This window comes from Amphiprion ocellaris, chromosome 4 (genome assembly GCF_022539595.1).
Source record: "Amphiprion ocellaris isolate individual 3 ecotype Okinawa chromosome 4, ASM2253959v1, whole genome shotgun sequence".
Taxonomy (NCBI): Eukaryota; Metazoa; Chordata; class Actinopteri; family Pomacentridae; genus Amphiprion; species Amphiprion ocellaris.
This window is the reverse complement of record NC_072769.1, coordinates 19,798,684-19,823,779: the sequence shown is the minus strand read 5'-3', so window position 1 is coordinate 19,823,779 and position 25,096 is coordinate 19,798,684. Positions and strand designations below refer to the sequence as shown.

Below are 25,096 nucleotides of genomic sequence, written 5' to 3'. Positions count from 1 at the left end.
ATCCTTTATCTATACACCGCTTAATTCTCATTCGGGTCATGGGGGGGCTGAAGTCTATTCCAGCTGACTTGGGGTGAAGACGGGGGACACTCTGGACAGGTCACCAGTCTATCACAGTGCTACATATAGAGACAAACAATGATACTCACATTCACACCTACGGACAATTTAGAATCACCAATTAACCTCAGCATGTTTTTAGACTGTGGGAGGAAGCCAGAGAACCTGGAGAAAACCCACGCATGTACAGGGAGAACATGTAAACTCTATGCAGAAAGATCCTGGGAAGGCCGGGACGTGAACCGGGGATCTTCTAGCTTTTATAAAGTGCTAACCACCAAGTCACTGTGCAGCTCCACATAGATGTGATGTGCTTTTTTTTTTTTTTTTTTTGTTCGTTTTACAAAAGAAATCACAAGGTTGACTAGTAAAGCCAAATAAATGAAAGTGGCCTGCAAAAACCAACTGATTACAGACAGAACGTTGTGAACTGCAGCAATAATTGGATTTTGTTATGAAACTGCTACTGCATAATAATAATACTATAATAATAATAACAATAACAATAGTGACAATAAATAAGATAAATATTATGGAATGAAACTGATCATTTTACCCATCATAGTTCCGTGGGCACAGTTACATTAAAGTTGCCACTGCACATAGCACAGTTGTGTTTTTCCTCACCAAATACTTTACTGATGCATTTCCAAGCTCTTCATACTTTTACTAAACTTTGTATTATGAAGCAGGCTTTGTTACTGCACCATTAGATGGTTGTCCTCTGCTTTTTCAGTTCTGTTTCATTGGAGCGGTGACATTTTTAAGGCACAACCTGCTGCTGATAGCCCTATACTTGTTCTGTGCCCACATGCTCATTAAAACCTAATAATAGCATTGTGTAGTAGCAGTAGTCAAAATCTTAACAGGGAATCTTTAAAAATAAGCTTTACTGCAGGTTCTCTTTTAAAAACAGCAACTAGAAACGTAAAAAAACACAACGCTTTGTTTCAGAACATCTCAGTCAAATGTCTTTTATTTACATACTGGTCTGGATAAATCTGAATTTGGTGAATGCATCCATGCATACAGAAAACCTTTAAATTCCAGCCGATGCCCTTCATTATCACAGCATATAATATGCAACTATGTGCTTTGCAAGTAACAGACAGAGCGTTATACCACATGAACACACACATATTTGGCGCACTTCACACACAGCCTTGCACTACACAAGGTTTCTGTCTGCGTACATGTTCTTTAAATGCTGAAATACCAACCACTTGAAATCCAATTAATACTTGTGCATGAATTTACACGACATACGAACCACAAAACAAATGGAATTGTAGATCTTTTAGATTATGTACACACAACTACATTTACAATAATACAATTTGTGGAAGCCTAAAAAGTCGTCGGCATCATTGTCTTTATAACAAACTGCACTTAATATAACAAAGCACATACTGTATAATAGAAAGTAACTGTTGAGTTGCAAGTGTCAAAAATTATACACTGACTCTGTTTTGCACATTTCAAGTATCTGACAAACATGATCGCAGAGAGTTTAATTCAACTTTTATGAGTCTTCGATAAAAGGTCGGGATAGAAAAGGTGCTAAATGCTTAAATTCTCTTCTATCAGGCAGATTTTTTTTTTGAAATACTGTGAAAAGCTGTGAAAAAACACCAAAAACCTCATATTTTACCAACAAAAGCAGGCTAAACTGACTTGCAAATTTGTTTAATACTCTTGTTGTGTATCTGATTTGGAGTGATCTGGATAAGTACCAACCAAATTTCGACAAATACAATTTGTCTTTTGCAAAAAAAAAAAAAAAAAAGTCATCTCTAACCCTCAAGGAAATGTGTGATATTTTTGCTGATCAAAACAGTCACAAATTGCAACCCCTGGCCACATAATTTTACCACCAAGCAAATAAAAAAAGAAAAGCAGTGGCTTGTGGCTAAAAGGATCAAAGCAAAGCAAAAGTGGACTCCGTAATGAGGGAAGAGATCCTCTCCGGGAACAAAAGAACTGAATGCTGGCCTCTCAGAGGTGTGGCTGGACGGCTGCCAGGGCTGTGTTAGGTGGAGGACATTTCCATGGTAAGTAGATACATGCAGTTTCCGAGTAACAAGGTGATGGCGTGAGAGAGAGAGAGGCCGAGGGGTGTGCTGCCAGGATCCGCCCATGAAATCAGCTTATTCACAAACGGTCGGGGGGGAAAGAGAAAAACCAATGTTGTACACACACACACAATTTTTCAGATATCGTTCAGCTGGGAGGTGGAGGATGGGGTGAGAGAGGGAGGGAGGGATCAGCGAGCACTAAGGCAGAGTGAGGAGGTGTCACAACAGAGTCTGTTCTCTTTGAGATGATTCTCCCTCATGTTTTCCCATCTGCCTTCCTCTGTTCTGTCAGTCAGAGTCTCCTCAGATTGTGCTCCTCTGTGCAGGCGCCTTTCCTCAAGGTGATGTCGTCCACGGCCATCTCCCCGCTCCTGCCTCGCCCACGCTCCCCCTTCAGGATCACCTGGACGTCGGCACAAAGCACACTCAGGTACTGCCACACAGGAATCAACACTTCCTGATCACAGAGGATTCATTCAAGGTGGACCCCGCTAAATTCTGCACATCCGCTCTTTTCCACAGCTCCTTAGATTTATTTTTCGTAAACACAGACACCTCTCTTCAAAAAAATCTGTGTGTATGCTGCACGAGAGAGCGTTTTTTGTCGTCTGTTATACTTACACTTTCCAGGCCCGTGCCCCATAGTGTGATCTGGGTGTGTCTCCAGCCGTTTCCACCTGTTCGACCCCACACCGCCGGACTGTACTGCTTCCCCTTCTTCACGAACACTTGAAGCATTCCCACGTGGTGACCCGCCAGCTTGTGCCGGAATGACAGGCACAGATTGCCGTCGTTCCAGGGAGGGGTAAGTGGGAGGACCAGCCGGGCCCCTCGTCCCGTCCTCTTGTTTCCTGCATCGGGAATGGTGAGGTACCGCCCACCTGTGGAGATTACAGTCCATTAATGAAAGTACACTTGATTGATGACAATTAGAAAAGCTGTTGTTTGCAGCACACACGTTACTGTATCCTTGAAAAACATTTAATAATGTAACAATAAATGTATTGCTGTTTATGTAATTTTGCACCATTATCTAAATGCAAGACTCATCTATAGTCTTATTACTCTGCCAAGGAACGCCGGAGTTATGGGATGATCGCCGTACGTTTGTCTGTCTGTCTGTCTATTAGCAACACTACTCAAAAACAGACTACCAGATTTGGATGAAATTTTCAGAGAAGGCCAGAAATGACACAAGGACCACCTGATTAGGTTTTGGCAGTGATGCAGCTTATAGTCTGGATCCACGGATCATTGCGAGATAGCGGCACGGCGTCACTGTAACTATGACAACAAGTGAACGCTACATCAGCTGTCTGCTGACTACAAATCCACTGCTGCTGACTTATCGGGACTTATCCGTTGGAAATTATTCAAGGAACAAATAATTAAATTGTGGGGATGTGTGGAGATAGATAGATAGATAGATAGATAGATAGATAGATAGATAGATAGATAACTTTATTGTCTGTTCCAAGTAAAAACAGAAATTTGTCTTTTGCCACGACTGTAAGACAAAGTTTAAAAAACACACTCAAACATTGAAAGCACCCTCACACATTAACAACACAGTACAATAAATAAAAAACAAGTAAAGCACAAACAGTAACTAAAAACACTAAAAACACAGTGCAGTCTATTTTGAATTATTAAGAGCAGCTATTGCAGAGGGATGAAAGATTTTTTGTAGATGTTTTTCCTGGCCAGTGCGGTTCTGTAGTGTCTGCCTGATGCTGATGGCAGCAGCATGAAGGAGTGTTGGAGGGGAAGTGAGGGGTCCTCAGTGATGAGGTTGGCTTTCCTCATCACTGAGCGTCCATACAGTTCACACAGGGGGGTTGGGCTGTTTGAGTCAACTTACTGGCCTGATTTATTATTTGGGAGTGTTTTGTTTTGTGTTTGATGGTGAAGAATTTGATCCAGGTTGAGATGATATAGGTGGGGATGGATTCGATGAGTGATTTATATCAATCAGTTCTATCAATTCCCGCCGCCCGCCACATATTTAGGTCACGTGATTCGGTATCCGTACATAACGTACACATGAATAACACACGCTTGTGCTCAGCACAAGGGCATTTTGTTTGTGCTTACATCTATACTAAATGGCTACATTCTATGTTGCCGTCTGCAAAGAATTTTTTCAAGATTTCAGCCATCAGAAATGATAAGACTTAGCAGCCTTGGCGGAGTACTGCGCTCTCTGAGTGCATTTAATGTTATATAAATGAACCTGAAATGACTTGAACTGGTCAAAAGTAGTTTTGCTAAACTTGGATTTTTTATGTTAATAATAATAATAATAATAATAATAATAATAATAATAATAATAATTAACAACAACTACAGTAATAATAATAATAATAATAAAATCCACACAAACAAACAAAATTATAACTTTTTCGGTTACCCACTAGTACCAATCCACACAGAAAACTTATTATTTGCAAAAGTTTTGGGATGTATGTGTATTCTTACTGCAACAGAAACTGATACACTGAGTCTCGTTTGTGTGTGCAGCGCTGAAACATAGCATCTGAAAAATTTAGCAGCAGCCTGGTTTTCCAGTTTTCCAGACACGGTGTTCTGGTTTACCCAGGATAATTCACAGACCTCACTATTAACAGGTTTTTGCTGGAACAAATTGCTGCTTCAGAAACTTTTTGCATGCAAACAGTTGACAAGGTCTGTGGACTGTCCCGAGTGGAACCCCGTTTCTGGGAAACTAAATTACAACTGAGCTTTAGCAAGGTTTTGAATGCTGGGAGCAGCACGGTATTGTATTTACTTTGCTGTGAACAAAAAACATTATTACGACTATACAGGTAAGTGAGAAAAATAGGATTTTTTGCGGGCGGGGGTGTTTTTTTTTTTACCATTTGGGTGAAATACTCCTTTAAATGTAGACAGAAAATAAAAGACGCTTGATAAACACTGGACCCACTTATGCATTGTTTCCAGTAGTCTGTGGCAAATAGATATATTTTTATTAATTCATGCATTAGTTAGTGATAGCAGAACTATATTTTTAAAAATTTAAAGGTGAAAGAGCTTCTGGCTGATTAATGCTGATGTATTTTGCTTATCCAGCAGATCCTGTATGGCTGCTGTTAACCACAGGAGCTGCAATAAGTATCTCTGGACCACAGAGGCTTTCTGCATAAGTTATGAGCTCCTTTCCAAATCTGTGCCATTCCTCCAACAGGAATGAGCGTTTGGAAGTGTTTGCCCTTAGCTGTTTATCAGAGGATTTCAAGTGATGAACAGTAAATAGAAACATACCTCAGAACACATCGAAGAAAAAAACAGGGATAGGTGAACACACACATGTATTTATAATTAAGAAATTGTTCATGTGCTGATTTAATGTAATGGTGTCAACAGGTTACTGCAGATCAAACGTTGTCTCTTAACTGGAATTACTCTATTAGCATTTGATCTGCTGTAAATAAGTGGCCTGGCCACCTAAATGTCTGGGTAAACATGTTTATTTGCACTGATGAGGCACTGAATGTCTGGAAACACGCTGTTGCCAGTTGGCAGCAGAAGCCAGATGTGGCTATTGGTACTTAAACAACAGCAGCAGCAGCAGCGGCAGCAGCAGCGCTCCGCACTGTTTAGACATCACACTGCCTCCAACAAGTCCTCTCAACATAATTCACCATGTCTTCTCCTCACCCGAACGCAAAGAAAAACAGCGTGGTGTTCCTATTTAATGCGAGCCACTGGTATCACTGATGGGTCGCGTAATCCACTTCTCATTTGCATCGCTTTGTAGAGCAAAGCACTAATCTGCAGAAAAGACAGACTACTTCCCTCAAGTAATTTTCATCTTGACCTGTAAGTGAGTAGAACAAAACGGAGCTGCTTAGACTGTCTTTGTGTGGCTGCAAGTGTGTGTGTGTGTATAGTGTGTGTCAGTAAAGGAGCAAAGCCATTTCAATTTATATACTCTACCAGCCAAAAGTTTGGACAAACCTTCTCATTCAATGTTTTTTCTTTATTTTTTACTATTTTCTACATTGTAGATACATACTGAAGACATGTTAGCTACAAGTAGCCACCCTTTACTTTGATTACTGCTTTGTAAACCCTCTCTCCATGAGCTTCATGAGGTAGTCACCTGAAATGGTTTTGTGTTTCACAGGTGTGCCTTGTCAAGGTTCATTTGTGGAATTTCTTGTCTTCTTATTGGGGTTGGAACCATCAGTTGTGTTGTGCAGAAGTCAGGTTGGTCCACAGTTGACAGCCCTATTAGACAACTACTAGAATCCATATTATGGCAAGAACCAATCAGCTAAGTAAAGAGAAACCACAGTCCATCATTACTTTAAGAACTGAAGGTCAGTCAATCCAAATGTGATGGCGTGGAGGTGCTTTGCTGGTGACACTGTTGGGGATTTATTCAAAACTGAAGGAACACTGAACCAGCATGGCTACCACAGCATCCTGCAGCGACATCCCATCCCATCCTGTTTGTGTTTAGTTGGACCATCATTTATTTTTCAACAGGACAATGACCTCAAACACACCTCCAGGCTGTGGAAGGACTATCTGACCAAGAAGAAGAGTGATGGAGTGCTGCTTAGGTCAGATGACCTGGCCTCCACAGTCACCTGACCTAAACCCAATCCAGATGGTTTGGTATGAGATGGACCACAGAGTGAAGGAAAAAAGGCCAACAAGTGCTCAGCATCTCTGGGAACTCCTTCAAGACTGTTGGAAAACCATTTCAGGTGAATCTAATGAAGATCATGGAGAGAATGCTAAAAGTGTTCAAAGCAGGAATCAAAGCAAAGGGTGGCTATTTTGAAGAATGTAAAACATAAAACATGTTTTGACTCTTTTTATACTTTTTGTTTACTACATAATTCTATATGTGTTCATTTATAGTTTTGATGCCTTCAGTGAGAATCTACAATGTAAATAGTCATGAAAATAAAGAAAAACCATTAAATGAGAAGGTGTGTCCAAACTTTTGACTGGTAGTGTAAAACAAGCTATCGAGCCAACAGCATTCTTTATTATAATTGTGTGAGTGAGAAGAATGTGATCTGTGTTCCTTGGTTACCTGATGGATCAGGAGTTGTCTCCCAGTGAAGGTCTCCGTCTTTGTCCCTGATCCAACCACAAAGACCGTCATCAAAGGAGCAGCTGAGATATCCTGACGCTGAACAGAACAACAGACATATTTCAGAGAAGCAGACAGAGTACACGTGCACAAGCCTCCAGCCTGCTCTTTGTAATGGTTCACAGGGGCCTCGCTGTGCGCCTCCAACTTCTCTGGGAGCAAGAGGACTGCTGAAGCTGCTCCAAAAAGGTGTAAACATTTGTTATAATGTTGTAATCTCAGAACAGAAGAAAAACGAGCTCCAAAAAGAAGAAACAGCTTCATGTAAATGCACAGGATTTGCTGAGTATTGCAACTCAGTGTGTTTCTATGCATTGTATGAATGCCGCGCAGCATAATAAAACACATTATGTGTATAACAGAGTCATAATATTCAATGACCGATCATTTCTTTCCAAGTGATGATGCCTAGACAATAACATTAAAGCAATGCAGGCAAAAGTTGCCGTATTATCCAGGGATCGCTGTACAAATTGGTTTCAAAGATAGGAATAATATCCATCATTTTGTCACTGTAACAAGGTTTTTGTAAAAACACTTTCTAGTTCATTTTCTGAGCCAATGAAAATGCCTTCTCTTTTAAATCAGTATATCAAATGGCGCACTGTGAACCAAAATAAACACGTAACTAAATCATTAGGCAATTTAATCTGCATCCTCTTGAGATCAATAAATCACCCTGAGCAGGCATGACAGAAAGTGCTGTCTCCTCACAAAAGCTTATTGTCGTCGTAGGAACTCTACATTAAATACTATGGAGGTTTGGAGGAGAGCGCTGATGTGCTTCCAAATGATCAATTAATCATTCAAGCAGTCAAGCAATCAAGCAGGCATAATGTGAAAAGTGGAAAAGTCTGGCAGTGCATTCTGGGCTGTGAGCCATTATTTAAACTGATACGGCCAGATGTCATGCGTCACCCCCTGGTGAAAGCCCTATCAAAACACATCTGGTCACTCTAATACCTCCACTACTGCAGGAGCTGCTTGTCAGTTCCATTTTGCGTATAGCAAATGTGAGTCGTCCGTCATCGTTTGAGCCGTATTTACAGGGCCACCGCTGATTGTCTCATCAAATGTGTTTACCTGGGTCATCCTTGGCTTCATCCGCAGTGTTGCCGAGCTCAATGTCAAAGTCAATGTCGAGGACGGTGTTGTGGCCGTGGTTCCGAGGAACTGAGGAGACAGAGAAGGCGGGAAGTTTAGACAAAGGATTAACTAAGGTCTTATATTTGTTCACTGGCATTTGCTTGTGGCTATTGTGTAGCTTTGTTTCATTACTCAACAAGGACTTGACAAGGATGAACCAATGTCACGGTTTAGTGTCTGCATAGCCAGAGCTAAGCTAATTCAATAACCCCCACAGAGACCAGAATACCTGAGAAAACCCGTAGCAACACCAGAAGTCAAATGTGAAACATAATGAGGAAAAGGGCGATGGTCCATCTGATGCAATGCCTGGGCAAATGTTGCTGCTGCACAACTGGGACCTTCAGTACATGCACACACACATACAGTACACAGCCAATCCTGAAATAGCCTCTATCCCTCTCCAATGGGGTCACACTGCCCAAAATACTATACAGTAGGCCAAGCTGTGTTTTTAAAGGTCAACTGTGTGCAGGATACAGCAGTTTTTTAATGACAAATCTTTTGCAGCAAGAAATAAGTTGACTTCAGAGCAAAAAGCACAAAAAATTAAAATAGAAATACACATAAATATCTTAATTTTACTATGTTTTGCATTTCAACATGTGGCATGTTAGTGGGATTTAATGAGACAAACTATCAAATAGAAAAGCACTCAGAGAGCGCAGTACTCCGTCAAGGCTGTTCATTCCCCCATATGGCATTGTCAGAAATGCAGCAATATTATTTTTTTTAGAAATACAGAATTTAATTATTAGTTATTGATGATCAGAAATCACGGCAACATAGAATGTGGCCATTTAATATAGATGTATCCACAAACAAAATTACCTTGTGCTGAGCACAGGCGTGTGTTATGCATGTGCACGTTATGTACAGATACTGAATCATGTGACCTAAATATGTAGCGGGCGGCGGGAATTGATGGGACTCGGAAACACCCCCACAATTTAATCAACTGTTCCTTGTATGATTTCCGACGGATAAGTCCCAATAAGTCCGCAGTGGTGTATTTGTAGTAGGGTCACAGTCATGTGATCGTCAGCAGGCAGTTGGTGTAGTGTTCACTTGTTGTCATAGTTACAGTGACGCCGTGCTGTTATCTCGCAATGATACAGAAATCTTTAACAAATCGGTGGATCCAGACTATAAGCCCCATCACTGCCAAAATCTAATCACTTGGTCCTTGTGTCATTTCTGACCTTCCCTGAAAATTTTATCTAAATCTGTCAGTCCAAGTTTGAGTAATGTTGCTAACAGACAGACAAACAAACCAATGCTGATCGTCACATAACTCTGCCGTGTTCCTTGGCTGAGTAATAAAACACTTCTCAGCATCCCACGCAGATGCCTGAGCTTATGCTATGAATGAACTGTAACCCACACTTGAACTGACAACCCTCCAGAGTCCCTATAACATGCAGCCCCCAGCAGACAGCCTGGCCACTGACAGGGCTGCCCTAACCCTAAACCCCAGTGCTGGGTCACGACCACCTGGCAGACTGTGATGTAGTCTGTCAGTTGAAGTTGAATCTCAGAGCGGGGAGGTCGCACTCACACAAGGCTCTCCAGCAATCCCAGGCATGCAGGTCTCTCCAAGTGTGTCTGTGTTTGTGTGTTTGTGCTGTTAAGAAACAAAGTCTCTCTTGAAATCGAGCATCCAGTCGTAGGGTGGATATATAAAGAGTAAATCCAATGATATGCTGATTAAGGCTGCAGTAATTTGACACTGGGACAACTGAAATAATGCCATGTTTGGGTATCCTATTTTAACAGCAGAGGAACATCGTGTGATTACATAAATTCTGACAATTAAATGGTATTATAGGAAATATATGCTTTTTTTCTGCTGGAGGTTTGTAAGTGAAAGCATATCCCAAAAAATGTATATTAATAATCAGTGTTCGGTTTTTACTTTTTATGTCAGGGACAGAATACACTAGCATTCAAAAGTTTGGGGTCACCCAGACAATTTCATGTTTTCCATGAAAACTAACACTTTTATTCATGTGCTAACATAACTGCACAAGGGTTTTCTAATAATCAATTAGCCTTTCAACACCATTAGCTAACACAATGTAGCATTAGAACACAGGAGAGATGGTTGCTGGAAATGTTCCTCTGTACCCCTATGTAGATATTCCATGAAAAATCAGTTGTTTCCAGCTAGAATTGTCTGCTTTTCTTTAAAAAATAAGGACATTTCTAAGTGGGGCAAAACTTTTCTTCCCTAGTGTACTTATTTACATTTTATGCTCCTTTGGTAATATTTGTACTCTCCTACATGTCAAACACATTTGTTGTACATTTTACTCTACCACATTTACAGTCAAAGATGTTATATGCAAAAAAATACATTATACTCATCACAGTTGATTAATCAACTACATTTTGAAAGTTTTTATTAGTTTTTTCACATATATTTACTGCTGCCTGCCTTATCACATTCAACAGAAGTTGTTTTAAAATGTGCTATATAAATTCACTACGCTTAGATTTGACTTGTTGAACAGTTGATCCATTGATACAATTATAACAAAGCCAAGGATGAGTAGTTTTACTTTTATTTTGAAATGTTTTTTGTGCCTTATTTTTCTGTTCTTTTCCTTTGGGTAAAATATAAATTCTGAATGAAAGACTTTGCTTCATAATGGAGCATTTTTTAATGTTGTGGCATTTCTGCTTTTACCTGAGCAGTTTATCTTAATGCTTATTACAATGACTCACTGACTCCACACAGGCTTGCAGATTAAATTGGTCTGTACTCTTTCATTCTTAGGTGCAATATTACTTCAGCAAAACAGCGCCCACACAGTAAATGATTTAGTTTAACATATCAAACTAATTAGTAAAACATCCATGCAAAGTCAATCTAGTTAAGAGTGACAAGGAATAAAGCCATTTTTGAAACTCTTCTTTCCTTGTAAACCTTCTAAAACAGGTACAATTTTGTTTTTGTTTCTAGTAAATATTTATTATCAAATTATTTCAAAAGTTATCTGATTTCAAAAGTGACTATGGCAATATCTAAATCTCCATTCTTAACAGTAATAACATCAATTATTCCTGCAAGCACCATTGGTTGGGTCCTCGCATCTTTGCATGTCCACCAGGTGGCGCTGCGACTGAGTGTGGATTTCAGTGTATGTATCTGATGAGGGCTGGACTCTGATCACACATGTAAAGTTTCAGGCAGACTGGAGCATGTACAGGCTATTTAGACAGCACTTCCTGTTTCATGGCGAGCCATCCAGAATGTCCACCAGGTGGCGCTATTGCTGTGACTGTATATTAACCTGTGAATGTCATCAAGGCAGGGGTCTGATCACACATGTAAAGTCTGAGGCAGATTGGAGCATGTAGAGGGTAATTAGACAGCACTTCCTCTTTCATGGCCAAACATCCAAAATGGCCACCATTAATGCTGCTTGCAGTGTTGAACGTGACCTGACCATAAGGTCATGCCATGACTCTGAATGTATATTGGCCTATGGATGTGATGAGGGCCGGACTCCAATCACACATGTCAAGTTTGAGGCAGAGTGGAGCATGTAGAGGTTAGTTAGACAGTACTTCCTGTTTAATGGCGAAACATCCAAAATGGCCGCCATTAATATAGTGTAACAAGGCACAAGACATTTCTGAAACTTTTCTTTCCTTGTAAAACTTATAAAACAAGTAAAATTTTGTTTTTGTTTCTAGTAAATATTTATTATCTAATTATTTCAAAAGTTATCTGATTTCAAAAGTTATTATGGCAATATCTAAATCTCCATTCTCCACAGTACTAATATCAATCATAACATCAACACAGTGAGAATGGAAAAAGAGTTGTGTATCATTTTCAACAAACAATATGTAGATATTCCAATAAAAATCAGCTAGAATAGTCATTTACCACCTTAACAATGTCTAGACTGTATTTCTTATTCATTTAATGCTATTTTCATTGAAATAAGGACATTTCTAAGTGACCCCAAACTTTTGAACAGTAGTATATATGGAGACATAAGATGGACGCAACATAGCAAACTTCCTACCCTTACCCCAAATGCAATGAAGTTCAATTAATTGATATTTTTGCTGCTCGAAACCTTAATAAATGTACATTTTAAGAACTCGGAAGTCTTGCACCTTCTTAGAAACAATGCCCTGGTTACACCGAAGGATCTATAGATCTCACTGTCAACAGTTTTCCTGTGACTTTTTCTTTTGAAGAAAGTAGCTCAGATGAAAACTTTTCGTAGCAAGGTCAGGATTATCTAGAGTAACTGGGACACTGTTTCTGGTTTGAGTCCTACTAATAAAAATCCCAGTTTTCTCCACTGTATCACCGTGCTGACAAGAATCTCAGACATCTCCAAACCTCAGTATATAAATCATAAACTATCTGCATGTCTAGATATGATGAAACACTTCATGAGAAATATTATTCAAACACTGTACCTCTTGACCTTATGTGCTTTTATTCCAACCAAATATTTCTGAAGACAATAAAATCTGCTGCTATGTTCTGTCAAAATGTTAAGTAAACAAATTAAAAATCACTCAGCAACAGAAATTAATGCTCTTTTCCTTGAGATTTTAAGGTCTGTAGATAAATATAGCACATTTCATCACTTTTTTATTTTTATTTCAGATGCAGCGTAGCTATCTTTCCCTTTGTTGACATGATGTTACACCATCACACTTGTATAACTGTCACTGGGTGAAAGCCTTGCTTCTCCAAAATGCAAGCTTTCATGCAGCTCAGAAAAACAGCCTTGTGAATTTTTTTTCAGCTGAACAGAATCCAGAATCCAGAGTGTTTAAGGAGATCTGTATTTATATTTTGGAAAATACGTTTATTTGCTTTCTTACTGACTCTTACTGATGACTGATGCTGCTCTCATGTTTATGCATTGATCTAGAAGTGGGAGGCAATAAACTTAACATAAAGACTGGGAAGAGAGAGAGACATTTAACCTGCATCATAAAAACTAAACCATGTGTTTAGTCACACAGGGACACAAATTCAAAGTTTCATTGGCATTTATGTACCGTAACTGTTACTTGGCTAGAGGCAAATTTCCTAGAATTTTGTCAGGCAACCAGCAGAGATGCTGAGAAATAATTACAGCGAGTAACTGAAGCCGATGTCACGTGTGTTTTTGTTCTAACACTTGTTGGTCAGAGTAAAATATAAAGATTTAAGTGTGTATTTGATGTTTGAAAGCAGCCAGGCTGTTCATCTCTCTAAGATGACCCACTTTCAGCTCCAGATTTATGCAGACATGAGAGTAACACTGATCCTCTCATCTAATTCTTGGCTACAAAAGCACATTTCTTTTCTTTCAACTCATCTGAAAACAAGAAAATGTCCAACAGGTCTGAAGCGAAAGGAAACTACAAAACTCTATATTAGCTCTGACTGCAGTAAGCATCTGCACTTGAGGCACAGCTTTTCGTTTCTACCCCTATTTCCATCTAATGATTTGAATAATTACTCAGTGATGTCTCTCTCTTCCCTCCTCCTCTCGTCTTATTCAAACCATCTTCAGGAAGCTCTCATATAGCTGGTCTGCTGTGGTGCAAACTATTAGATTGATGTCTCCCTCAAGCAGTGCAGACAGGTGTTTAGGTAATCTTCTCTCCTCTTTCCTTTCTCTAATTATGTGATGCCATCTGGCAAGGTGAGTTTGCACCACAGTACCTCACCTCCTGTTCTGTGTGTTGCATCTCACCAGACATTTCAGACATGTGAACGCAGCTCAGTGTTTTGTTTTTGCTGTGCCCACGAGCACGATACCGAAACGTCAATCTCTGTTCCATTACAACTTTTACAGCTATTTACGCTGTCAGTCTTGGCACTCCTCTCTGCCGCTCTTTCATAATGTGCAAATTTATCAACGCAGCATATGATTTAGTAGTTCTGCATTTTGTTTGCTTGAGGATTTAGTGGGCTACAAAACGTGCATGTAATGTAAACGATAAGGGGTATTTTTCTGTTTTTTTTTTTTGAAGCTAAAGTTAGAAAAACCCAAAAAAGAAACAACAAAGCATTATTCTATCTCTAAATACACTACCGTTCAAAAGTTTGGGGTCACTTAGAAATGTCCTTATTTTTGAAAGAAAAGCAGAAAACATGGAATTGTCTATGTGACCCCAAACGTTTTACTGGTAGTGTATGTTCCTACTCCTTTATCCTGTGCAGTTTTAACATTTTAAAGTACTGTATTTTGAATGAAGAAGTAAATCCTAAGACTAAATAAGTTCCTAAAAAAGCAGGACACTCTAGTTTTCAGCAAACTTTACTGAAAACTGAGCAAATTGTGAATTTGTTGGGAACTTTAGTAAGTTGCTTACAGCACCAGAATGCTGAGTATAAACAATAGTTCTCATTTGCATTTATTTATTTTTTTAACATTAAAATGCCAGTCCAGCCGGGCCTGAACATAACTTATCATTCAACCCTCGTGTTATCCAGCCAACAGACTGCTGAGGTTTTATGTGTCCAAGTTTTGAAATATTCAGCTCAGTTTTCACCCAAAACAGTGGACATGAATGACATTTTACTGTCACCTGGTGCAGCTCATTGATGTGTTTCCTAATTGCTTTTGGACAACAATAGAGCTTTATGGCACATCAGGTTTTTGACACACAGGTAATAATTGTTAGCAGCATCAATTTGTTGTTGTTTTTAGTGTTTTTAACAGATTTGTTGGTCACAATATATAGAACTCCACCATCCTCATCCTGTAAATACTCGAAATAATGTTTACCAGGAAACAAATCTGCATCTTTTATTACATAAAGAAGCGGACAGTAAGTTCAGCCTCGAACCGAACGTTTCTGACATGTCACACATCACAGAGGTGACCTCATTAAGAAACAATTCAGTGTTTTGAAAAGGTTAGTGCACTTCTCACTGGCGGAAGAAGGCAGCAGCTGGTTGCGCTGATTACCCTTTGTTAAAGCAAAAAAGAAACAATCGCAGCCACCACTCATTATTTTTTCCCCCGAGTCAATCCCGTTCTGTGGTTTTGATCGAGAACGTCAAACTAAAACAAGGACTGATGATGCATTTTGAATGTAATTGGTGTCAAAGATTCATGCTTGGCAGAGAACACAGCATGACATCTGGATAAACAACAGTCTAGCTGAGCAGCAGTTTGTGTTTGTTAACTGAAGCCAAGAAGATAATTGCCTTAAGAGGAAAACATTCTTACTTTTAATACTGCAATTAATGGGACTAATTTGTTGTGTTTTATAAATGGGCATTATTTCTTTACAATGTCTGTATCACACTGGAATTTGAGGGCGGGTACAGCTGGGGTTAAATATTTATCAGCTTGTATTCTCACATATTAAATATTATAATGAGGCCCTGCCAAATGCGTTTGCTAGAACTACTTGCACAGTGTTCTCATCCACTGTGATCCCGATCCTGACCTCTGATTTCAACAATTCTCACACGTCTGCCTCATAAACTGTTTTCAAAGTTCCTGTCAGATGTTCGGCATTAACACTGTCATGTGTTTACCTGGCAGGAAAACATCCAACTGCACCAGTAAGTTACATCCACATATTAATATAAACACATTATCATAAAACCCCCGCATCTCAAATACTCACTGGCTTTGGAGCTTTTTGGACATTGCCTGTCTAGGACTATCATCAGCAAGAGTCAATGATGCAAGACTAAACACAATCCAAATGTGGAAAGAATTGATATCTTGAAAGACCTTCTTCCAAACTAGACAATCTTGCTATCCTGACAATCATTTGGTGGTGGGCTTGGTTAGAACTGTCGCCTTGCAGCTAGAAGATCACCAGTTCGCGCCCTGGCCTTTCTGGGATCTTTCTGCATGGAGTTTGCATGTTCTCCCTGTGCATGTGTGAGTTTTCTCCAGGTACTCCAGCTTCCTCCCACAGTCCAAAAACAAGCTGAGGTTAATCGCAACTCTAAATTTTCCATGAGTGTGATTGTTTGTCCGTATATGTAGCCCTATGATAGACTGGTGATCCAACCAGGGTGTCCCCTGTCTTCACCCTAAGTCAGTTGGAATAGACCAGTCCCCCGTGACCCTACACTGTAAAAAATGCTTGTGAATGTTACGGTGAAAACAGGCAAAACATGACAGTAAAAATCGATAAACTCTAAAACAGTTTGATACAGTTTAGATAACACTGAATCACTGTAAATAAGTTAATCAGGAGAAAACACTTTTTTTTTCAATTTTCTCTTGAAAAAAATACATTTCTCTACTCTTGCACAGTTATTTAATGGAAAAATGCCGTAATATGTAGAACATCAATACTGTAATTTTTGCATTTCTTTCTTGAAAAGAATAAACATACGTACTGTTGTGCTGATAATGGAAACATGTTGTTACATTTACAGCAAGTAATATGGTGATTTTTGCATTTATTTCGTACAAAAAAATGAGTTTGTACCTGTCAAATTGATGTAGTTTTGTTAAAATAACAGACATATGCTTTAATATTTCTGACAGCTATAACCGTGTCATTGCTAAAAATACACATATTAAATGTTAAATACATTAACTGTTGTGCTTATTATGGAAAAATGTTGTATTATTTACAATAGGTCACACAAACTTTATTTTATAGGTAACTTCATGTAAATTTTTGAGTAAAACTACAAAAAAATTTTAAACATTAAAACTTTTTTCTTTTTGCAGTAAAATATGGAATAAAGCATTTTTTTAACTGTAAAGTTAACAGTATCAACATATTTCTTTACTGTAAATGAACAAACTATTTTACCGTAATTTTATGGCAGCATTCTGGCAACCACAGCTGCTGGAATTTTACCATAAAAATAACATTTTTTTACAATGTAAGGAGGATTAAATGATGTATAGATGATGGATGGATGGATAATTTTCATCATTTGTCAATTAACTTAACTTCTCATTCCCCAGAATGTTTCAAAATAAATGTAATATTCCAGGAATCAGATGCAGAAATATGCAAATGTGTTCCAATTTGATTTGCTGAGAGGTGATGAAGATGAATTACGTGACATATAAGGTTCACCCAACCATCAAACATCAAAAAACAGACATTAGAAGCTGTCAGTGAAACACAATGTTGTTCCATAAGTCCTCTAAGCTGGTGAACCTGCTCTAATAAATGTATTTACATCAGCAATGTGTGTTTCTATATGTGTCCTCTGAAAGGTGCTGGGCATAGTGATGAAGCCACAGAGAATGATCACTTGACTATGGAGAGTCCCTCAGCTTTATGGAGTCTTTTAGCGCAATCCTTTTGTTCTACAGCCTGCAGTTTTACTGTTCTGGTTCAGTCTCACTGCTCTAATCAGTGCTGTTTCCAGACACAGCAGCTGTTTTCAGGGAAAAAGTCTGTAAACACTCACTGTGCTCTACCTGCCCTGCACCAAACATCAATCGCTCAAAGGCAACAGCTAGATGGTGAACACAGAGGAGCATTCAGCAGCTTAACAGCCTGCTATTTTTCCATTTTGTGGTCATCAAAACAGACGAGTCAACAGTGGACCTATTTGCCGGATCAGAAAAAAAATTACTGAAAATGAATGTTAATGTTGGCTAACAACTTTATGAGGTGAAAAGGCCAATTTTTGCTCACAGCTTGTTGCTGCTGCATTCAAATGTTTACTGGTGTTATTAATATCTGTAGTTTAGTCAGTTAAAAAAATCTAAATGTGTCTGTAACTCAATTTCTTCAATTATATTTGTGAACATATGTCAAATATAATGTATAGTAAAGAGAATTTTAGTGTATTTTAAATGCTATGAAGTGATCTTTTTGTAGGAAACTGCGATGATGGTTTCAAAGCAGAAGGCTTTTTCAAAAATTCAAATTAAACTGAAAAGAATAGACTTACTGTGGACATCCCCTCTCTGTTTGGTGACCTCCCTCTGGATGGTGTTGTCTACGGGTGTGACTGGAGGCTGTGGCGGCGGTGGCCTGGTGGGAGCTACAGGCCTCGGTGGGACGTACGGTCTGCGTGTGGGTATCGATGGCTTCCTCGTGGGGACCAAGGGCTTTCGGGTGGGAACTGCTGGCTTGCGTGGCGGTGGGGTGACCCTCCTCGGGGGAAGAGCTGGTTTGGTAGTCGTTGTGGTTTTCGCAGTTGTGGTGGTGGTTGGTGCTACTGGAATAATGGGGAAGATCCTCCTTGGAGTCACTGGTGGGCGGATGGTGGTGGTCCTCCTGTGATCGATGTCTGGGATGTGGTTGTGGTGATTTGGAGGCAGTTTGCCTGGTCTGGGCGGGTAAATATTCACCTTAGGAATGGCTGAAATGATAAGAGAATGCAGACGGAGCACAGAAGTGTGAGCACTTGAGAGTTGATGAGGCACAGAATTATAGGCTAAGTGCAATGATTAGCTTTACTCTTGCAGAGGAGAGCTTTATTACTCTGCCAAGGAATGGCAGAATTATGTGACGATCAGCATACATTTGTCCGTCTGTCTGTCTGTTAGCAACATTACTCAAAAACGGACGAATGGATTTCGATGAAATTTTCAGGGAAGGTCAGAAATGACACAAAGACCAACTGGTTAGTTTTTGGCAGTGATGCAGCTTACAGTCTGGATCCACAGATTAGTTAAGATTACTGTATCATTGCGAGACAGCGGAGCGGCGTCACTGTAACTATGACTACAAGTGAACACTACGTCAGCTGCCTATTTATGATCACGATTGCGATCCTACTACAAATCGACTGCTGCGGACTTATCGAGGGTGGGGGTGTTTTCGAGTTCCATCAGTTCCTGCTGCCTGCTACATATTTAGGTCATGTGATTCGGTATCCGTACATAACGTACACATGCATTACACACGCCTGTGCTCAGCGCAACGTCATTTTGTTTGTGGGTACATCTATATTAAATGGACACATTCTATGTTGCCATGATTTCTGCAACAAAGACTTAATTAGTCGGAAATGCTACAATGACTGAGCGGCCTTGGCGGAGTACTGTGCTCTCTGAGTGCTTTTCTTGTTTCATCTGCTGAGAATTTACATGTTAACTATTAACTATATGTTAGCATCCTAAAACAAATTGGGTGTCTCAAATCTCAGTTGCAAAGGAAGCCTATAAGTTGGCTTTCACTCAGTGGAACTGTTCGAACAGAGAATGAGGAATACCATTGTGGTTTCAAGACTTCATACACTGAGACAGCCTACATTCAGTGGATTTCTACTTTTGTGAAATCGTTCTAATAGGGTCTTTTTGTCCATTCATGTGGTCATCTTGATTTGATATTCTTTGTGTACTCATAGCCAGAGGCCTTGCAGCATCAAGCTAAAGCCGCTCAGTGCGTGTGGAATGATTTCTGCATTCAAACAGGCTGCTGCGCCACTGAGATCACCGTCGCTGATGTCATCAAAGCTGCACCTCCTCGTCTTTTGTTGCTCCACACATTGTTTCACCTTGGCAGCAGACAGAAACTGGGGGTTGGGGGGTTTTTCGGGAGGGTTCGTAAGAGTTTCATGAGTGAGGAATGAGAGTGGACAAAGGTAAGTGGTTTGAACTCAGTTATTGGATCTTCAGGTTGCAGGCGACTTTGATATGTGATACACAAATAGGATATTGCAACTCGACTCCCGGAGAAGTCGCAGCCTTTGGGCAGGCGACACGTTGAAGTATTTTCAGGAGGCCTCCTCTCCGCTCTGTGGAGTGTTACACTGAGTGTCAGATGATTAAATAACTGTGGAGAATAGATGACTTCTTATCCACTGAGCTGCCGTGAAAAGTGCAGATGCACAGACTAATGAACTGCATGTCAGCAAGCAGAATGAGACAAACTACCAGGAAAAGAAATATTACACATTTGAAGATGACTCCTACTTTTGGCTGATTAACATGGCCAGACGTCAAAAGTGGAGTCACTCTGGGAGCATGCGATAAGAAAGCAGGGTGATTTAAGTAATGACTGACAGTCTTTACAAAGAAAGGAATTTCAGTCCCAGCTTTGTGCTTGCAAGGCTATTCCTCCCTCTTTCTTGCTTTCCGACCTTCTTCGAAAACACAGGCAAAGAAAATAAAAATGAGAGGCCCCGTTCCTCTTCGCAAAAGTGAACATCGAGGGCCAGGAGTTTTTGTTCTCGGTTCTTACGTTTACAGTCGTGGCCCTTCCCTCTGTAGCCATCTTTGCATTTGCACTTGTATGAGCCCGGCGTGTTGTAGCAGGTGGCGAAGCTGCTGCAGTGGCTCTGACCTAAAGAGCACTCATCCACATCTGAAAGATAATGGAAACAGAACAACACTAAGCTACCGGGTCCAAGGTAAGAGCTTCAGACATAACAGCAGAAAATCAAAGTCTAATTGCCTCACATCCACTTGAAGGAAAGCTTGAAGTTCGTGTTATACTGTTAGAGAAAGCATTTATGTGAATAATAGCGGTTTTTCAAAGCAAAATCATTATGAAACTTGTTCTGCAGGAGTTCTTTCTAAGACGCTGAGATGCAAGGTCTTTCAAGCCTTTCAGGAGAAACTGCTACCAAACTTAAGTCAGAGTTCAGACTGTTCAACCTGTTTTGAAGGTTTGCTCAAAAGTGAATAAATGAATTTGTTTGTTATGTGAACATAGATTTAAGATAATGTGGATTTATATAGTCTGTACAGTGGCTTGGTGGTTAACGCTTTCGCCTTGCAGCTAGAAGTTTGTGTCCCAGCCTTCCGGGGATCTTTCTGCATGGAGTTTGCATGTTCTTCCTGTGCATGCGTGGGTTTTCTCAGGTACTCCAGCTTCTTAGCTTCTTAATTTGATTACCTTTTTCTTACATTCACTGACATGCCTTGATTGACCGGAAAACCCGTGGATCACAGTTTTTACTTTGATTTTATCTAGTAAGCTCTGGGCTCAGGGTCAACCAACATTTTTTCATGATTATTTTAATTCTAAATATATTTCTGGTGCATTCCTAATGTCTGGTATTTTTTGAATACAATGTTGTACTATGTCACTTTGAAGAAGAAGACACAGAAGGTGGTAGTGGTGGCATTAGAATCCAACCTAGCTGGAGAAGCTGGTACCGGAAAAGCACCCAGACCGTAAAGTAAAAGTAGAAATGTTTTAGTCTAATACAAGTAAAAGCTTGGCGTTAAAATTACGTAGTCTAATCAAAATTTGCTTAAAGTATTAAAAGATGAAGTACCAATCCTGCAGAATAGCCCCCTTCAGAGTGTCTTATTATTACATAAATCATGGTATTGGAGAGGAGCAGGTCAAGCCGCTGCTGCTGGGTAGTTTCATTTTTACATGCATGATGTATTGTTAGTTAATTAAATGCTTTGCAAACCTTTTAATTTGCAAAGGGACAAATATCAAAGAAGTTGCCAAATGGATGTTATAAAGTGGAATGTTTGTCTCAGTGGTGTGGAGCTACAGAGTGGCATTATGGTAAAATACTCAAATAATGTACAGGTCTGTCATTACTTAGACTACAGGTTTTCTCCTTTGGTTGCTCTTAAATATGAACTCATGGTCAATTTAATTTAATTTAAATTAATTAGTATTTTGGCAAGAATTTACAAAAAAAAAGAATTTTTGATGTCAATGTGAACACATATTTCTACAAAATAATGCCAATTAATTAAAATTATCCGATTTAAAGTATTGCAAAAGTATTATTTATCCCCTCTGACATTACCTTTGTAGAAATCAGTTTTGGCATAAAAGACTATCTTTTCGTAAATTGTTTGTTAAAAATCCAAACTAAATTCACAATGATCCAGTAATGAAAAGTAATAATAAGTTCTGTCATTTATCTCTACACTCATATTATGTTTTCTTATCACCTTGCTTCTTCACACTGGCCACGTCCTGAAAAATAACTTGGCTGAAAGTCAGAACGTTTCGGCACATCTTTGACCTTTGCAAGTTTTATGTGAGAAAGCCTCGCTGCAGAGACACTGTGTCAGTACCTATGCACTGGTATTTCCCGTTGATGTATTGCAGGTCAAACCCTTCATGGCACTTGCAGATGTAGCTCCCAAAGGTGTTGATGCATTTCCTGAACCTGGGACACACGGCTGTCCCTGCTGCACACTCATCCACATCTGCAGGAGGGAAAAGACGAAAATATTCAAATCAACTAGTAAGATGGATTCACCCTTCTTTCACGAAAAGAAGCTGCCCATTAGCATTGTTCGCATTATATGGTGCATTCAAAACAAACCAATGGCATTTAAAAATTTATAAAGCCAACTTATTCCACAACTAAACACACATTGCTATTCATATCGGAAGACTTCTTCACCTTCCCTGGTTAGTATTCATTTATGAACAAAGCACATTAGGCATTCTGTTCGGTGAGCACAACACAATGCACACTACCTTGTTTCATTATTTAAAGCCTATTCTAAGTGTCTCTGTTGATCACCTTTGCAAACACGTGGGCATTAATATTTAGACACTGAGCGGCTCAAAGCATTTTCCTTAAATCATTAATTTACTTGTGGCATAATACAGCTGGGGCGCCATGGTTCTACAGGGACTGTTGTTTAAAAAGGACCTTACAAACACTGAGACACCTGCACCAGCTGGGAAAACAAGTATGTGAAGTCGGTGGGCAGAGCTCCCTCAACAACTTCCCTTAACAACTCCAGCTGAAGTTCTCATCAGCAAAGGGCCTTAATCCGAAACTGCTTCAGTGGAGCTGCTTAATGGCCAGTAGCTGGAGGCTGTGTTACGCTGCTGCAGTCAGGACAGTGCAGGATTATTGCTCCACCAAGGAGGCGAAGTTATGTGACGATCGCCATATGTCTGTCTGTCTGTCTGTTAGCAACATTACTCAAAAACGGACTAACAAATTTGGATGAAATTTTCAGGGAAGGTCAGAAATGACACAAGGACCAAGTGATTAGATTGTGGCAGTGATGCGGCTTATAGTATGAATCCATGGATTTGTTAAAGATTTCTGTATCATTGCAAGATAGCGGCACAGCGTCACTGTAACTATGACCACAAGTGAACACTACGTCAGCTGCCTGATGACGATCACATGATTGTGGTCCTACTACAAATCGACCGCTGCAAACTTATCGGGACTTATTCGTTGCATACAAAGAACAATTGATCAAATTGTGGGGGTGTTTCTGAGTCCCATTAATTCCCGCCGCCCGCTACATATTTAGGTCACGTGATTTGGTATCCGTACATAACGTACACATGCATAACACATGCCTGTGCTCAGCGCAAGGTCATTTTGTTTGTGGGTACATCTGTATTAAATGGCGACATTCTATGGTGCAGTGATTTCTGATCAACAACTAATTAACAAATGCTGCATTTCTGACAATGCCATATGGGGGAATGAACAGCCTTGGTGGAGTACTGCGCTCTCTGAGTGCTTTTCTAGTTATAGTTCAAATAACATGCAAATGTATCATGCATATAAATACAACCACTGTGTCTTTATAGAAATGGTAATATTGCTTTTAAAAAGGTCTGCCTTCACCAGAGTGTACATCTGGATTTGATGACAGCTCAGTTTTTCTTCCAAAGTGGCAAATTGTCAGACATCAGCTTTAACCCCATATTCACAGTTACATAAAAACATCTGCAACTGTGCTTTACAGTACTTGAAAACTTGTGTGATGCATTAAGCAATTTCAGTGAGAGGCAGCGAATTATGAAGCTGTCTAATCCTGAGCTTCTCTAGCGCAAAAACACCGCTGCACTTTGGCATTAATCAGGGGGTTTTGTTGCAGTTCTGTCACACAGCAAAAACAAGTCAATACCTCCTTTCGAACGGATCACAAGACATCCCTCTTAAGGGATTCCTGGCCTAATCCACTTTTAGTAAACAAATACTGTAGCGCATGCAGTGTTTCCAAAAGCAGCGATTATTTAAAAGAGACTGAAACTTCAATGAACTGCTCACAGGAAGGTTTTGGACTTAAAAAGAAACAATATTTCACTTTTACTTCAATTTAAGAACTGATGACTAAAAAGTACCAAACAAATGTCTACACACACACAAAAGTGAGGTATTTGACACACCGTCTGTTACACGTTTTGGGGTGAAAACTGAAGCAAAATGTTTCAGAATATGGAATGGTTTGAGCCAACTATTTGATTGTTCTTTTTATTACTAATAATTATTGGAAATGACAGAAAAATGCTGCTACTGACTTTCTCTTTGAACATCACCACTGTCTGAGGTCACCTTATTGCATGATTTTCTGATATACCTCTTCAGGCAACAGCAGAATTTCTGTAAAATTAATGTTATTTTATCCATATTAATACATTCCTATTTATACTATTGCCACGTTTACATGAGACCTTTAATTCCTCTTTAATTCGGAATTAAAGTTAATTCCGCTTTAAAATCTCCTTGTAAACATTTAATTCCAAATTAAAAAGTTAATTCCGAATAAACTTAATTCCAAATAAACTACCTGGTTTATTCCGATGTTAATTCCGAATAAATTAATTCCTGTGTATGTTCTATTCATGTATACAGTTAATTCCGCTTTAGTTAATTCTGGTCATTCTGCGCATGCTTGGCTCCTCACGTAGCGATGACGTAGCGACGTACACAGCTTGGTCGTCTGCCTAACTTCTCCGATATTCTATCTCTCTTTTCCTTCTCAAGTGACGCAACAGAAGTAGTACGCCATTGTCGAGTTGCTGTTTCAAAACGACAATAAAAAGCAAAGCGAAAAGCGCTTTATTAGTT

At 39.5% G+C, this 25,096-nt stretch overlaps 1 protein-coding gene across 6 annotated transcripts in view; it reads right to left on the bottom strand.

Moving 5' to 3' along the window:
• Positions 1–1,020: 1,020 nt before the first annotated feature.
• npnta (nephronectin a) overlaps positions 1,021–25,096 on the bottom strand; it is a 66,858-nt gene continuing 42,782 nt past the window's right edge. For all 6 annotated transcript variants that reach the window (XM_023289120.3, XM_035956740.2, XM_023289121.3 and 3 more), the window contains 7 exons: positions 22,335–22,469; positions 20,524–20,646; positions 18,284–18,697; positions 8,350–8,439; positions 7,207–7,305; positions 2,757–3,016; positions 1,021–2,538 (listed from right to left, as the gene is read on the bottom strand). In XM_023289120.3, the coding sequence (XP_023144888.1) occupies positions 2,428–2,538; positions 2,757–3,016; positions 7,207–7,305; positions 8,350–8,439; positions 18,284–18,697; positions 20,524–20,646; positions 22,335–22,469 (1,232 nt within the window). In that variant the 3' untranslated portion in view covers positions 1,021–2,427. The remainder of the gene's footprint in view (positions 2,539–2,756; positions 3,017–7,206; positions 7,306–8,349; positions 8,440–18,283; positions 18,698–20,523; positions 20,647–22,334; positions 22,470–25,096) is intronic.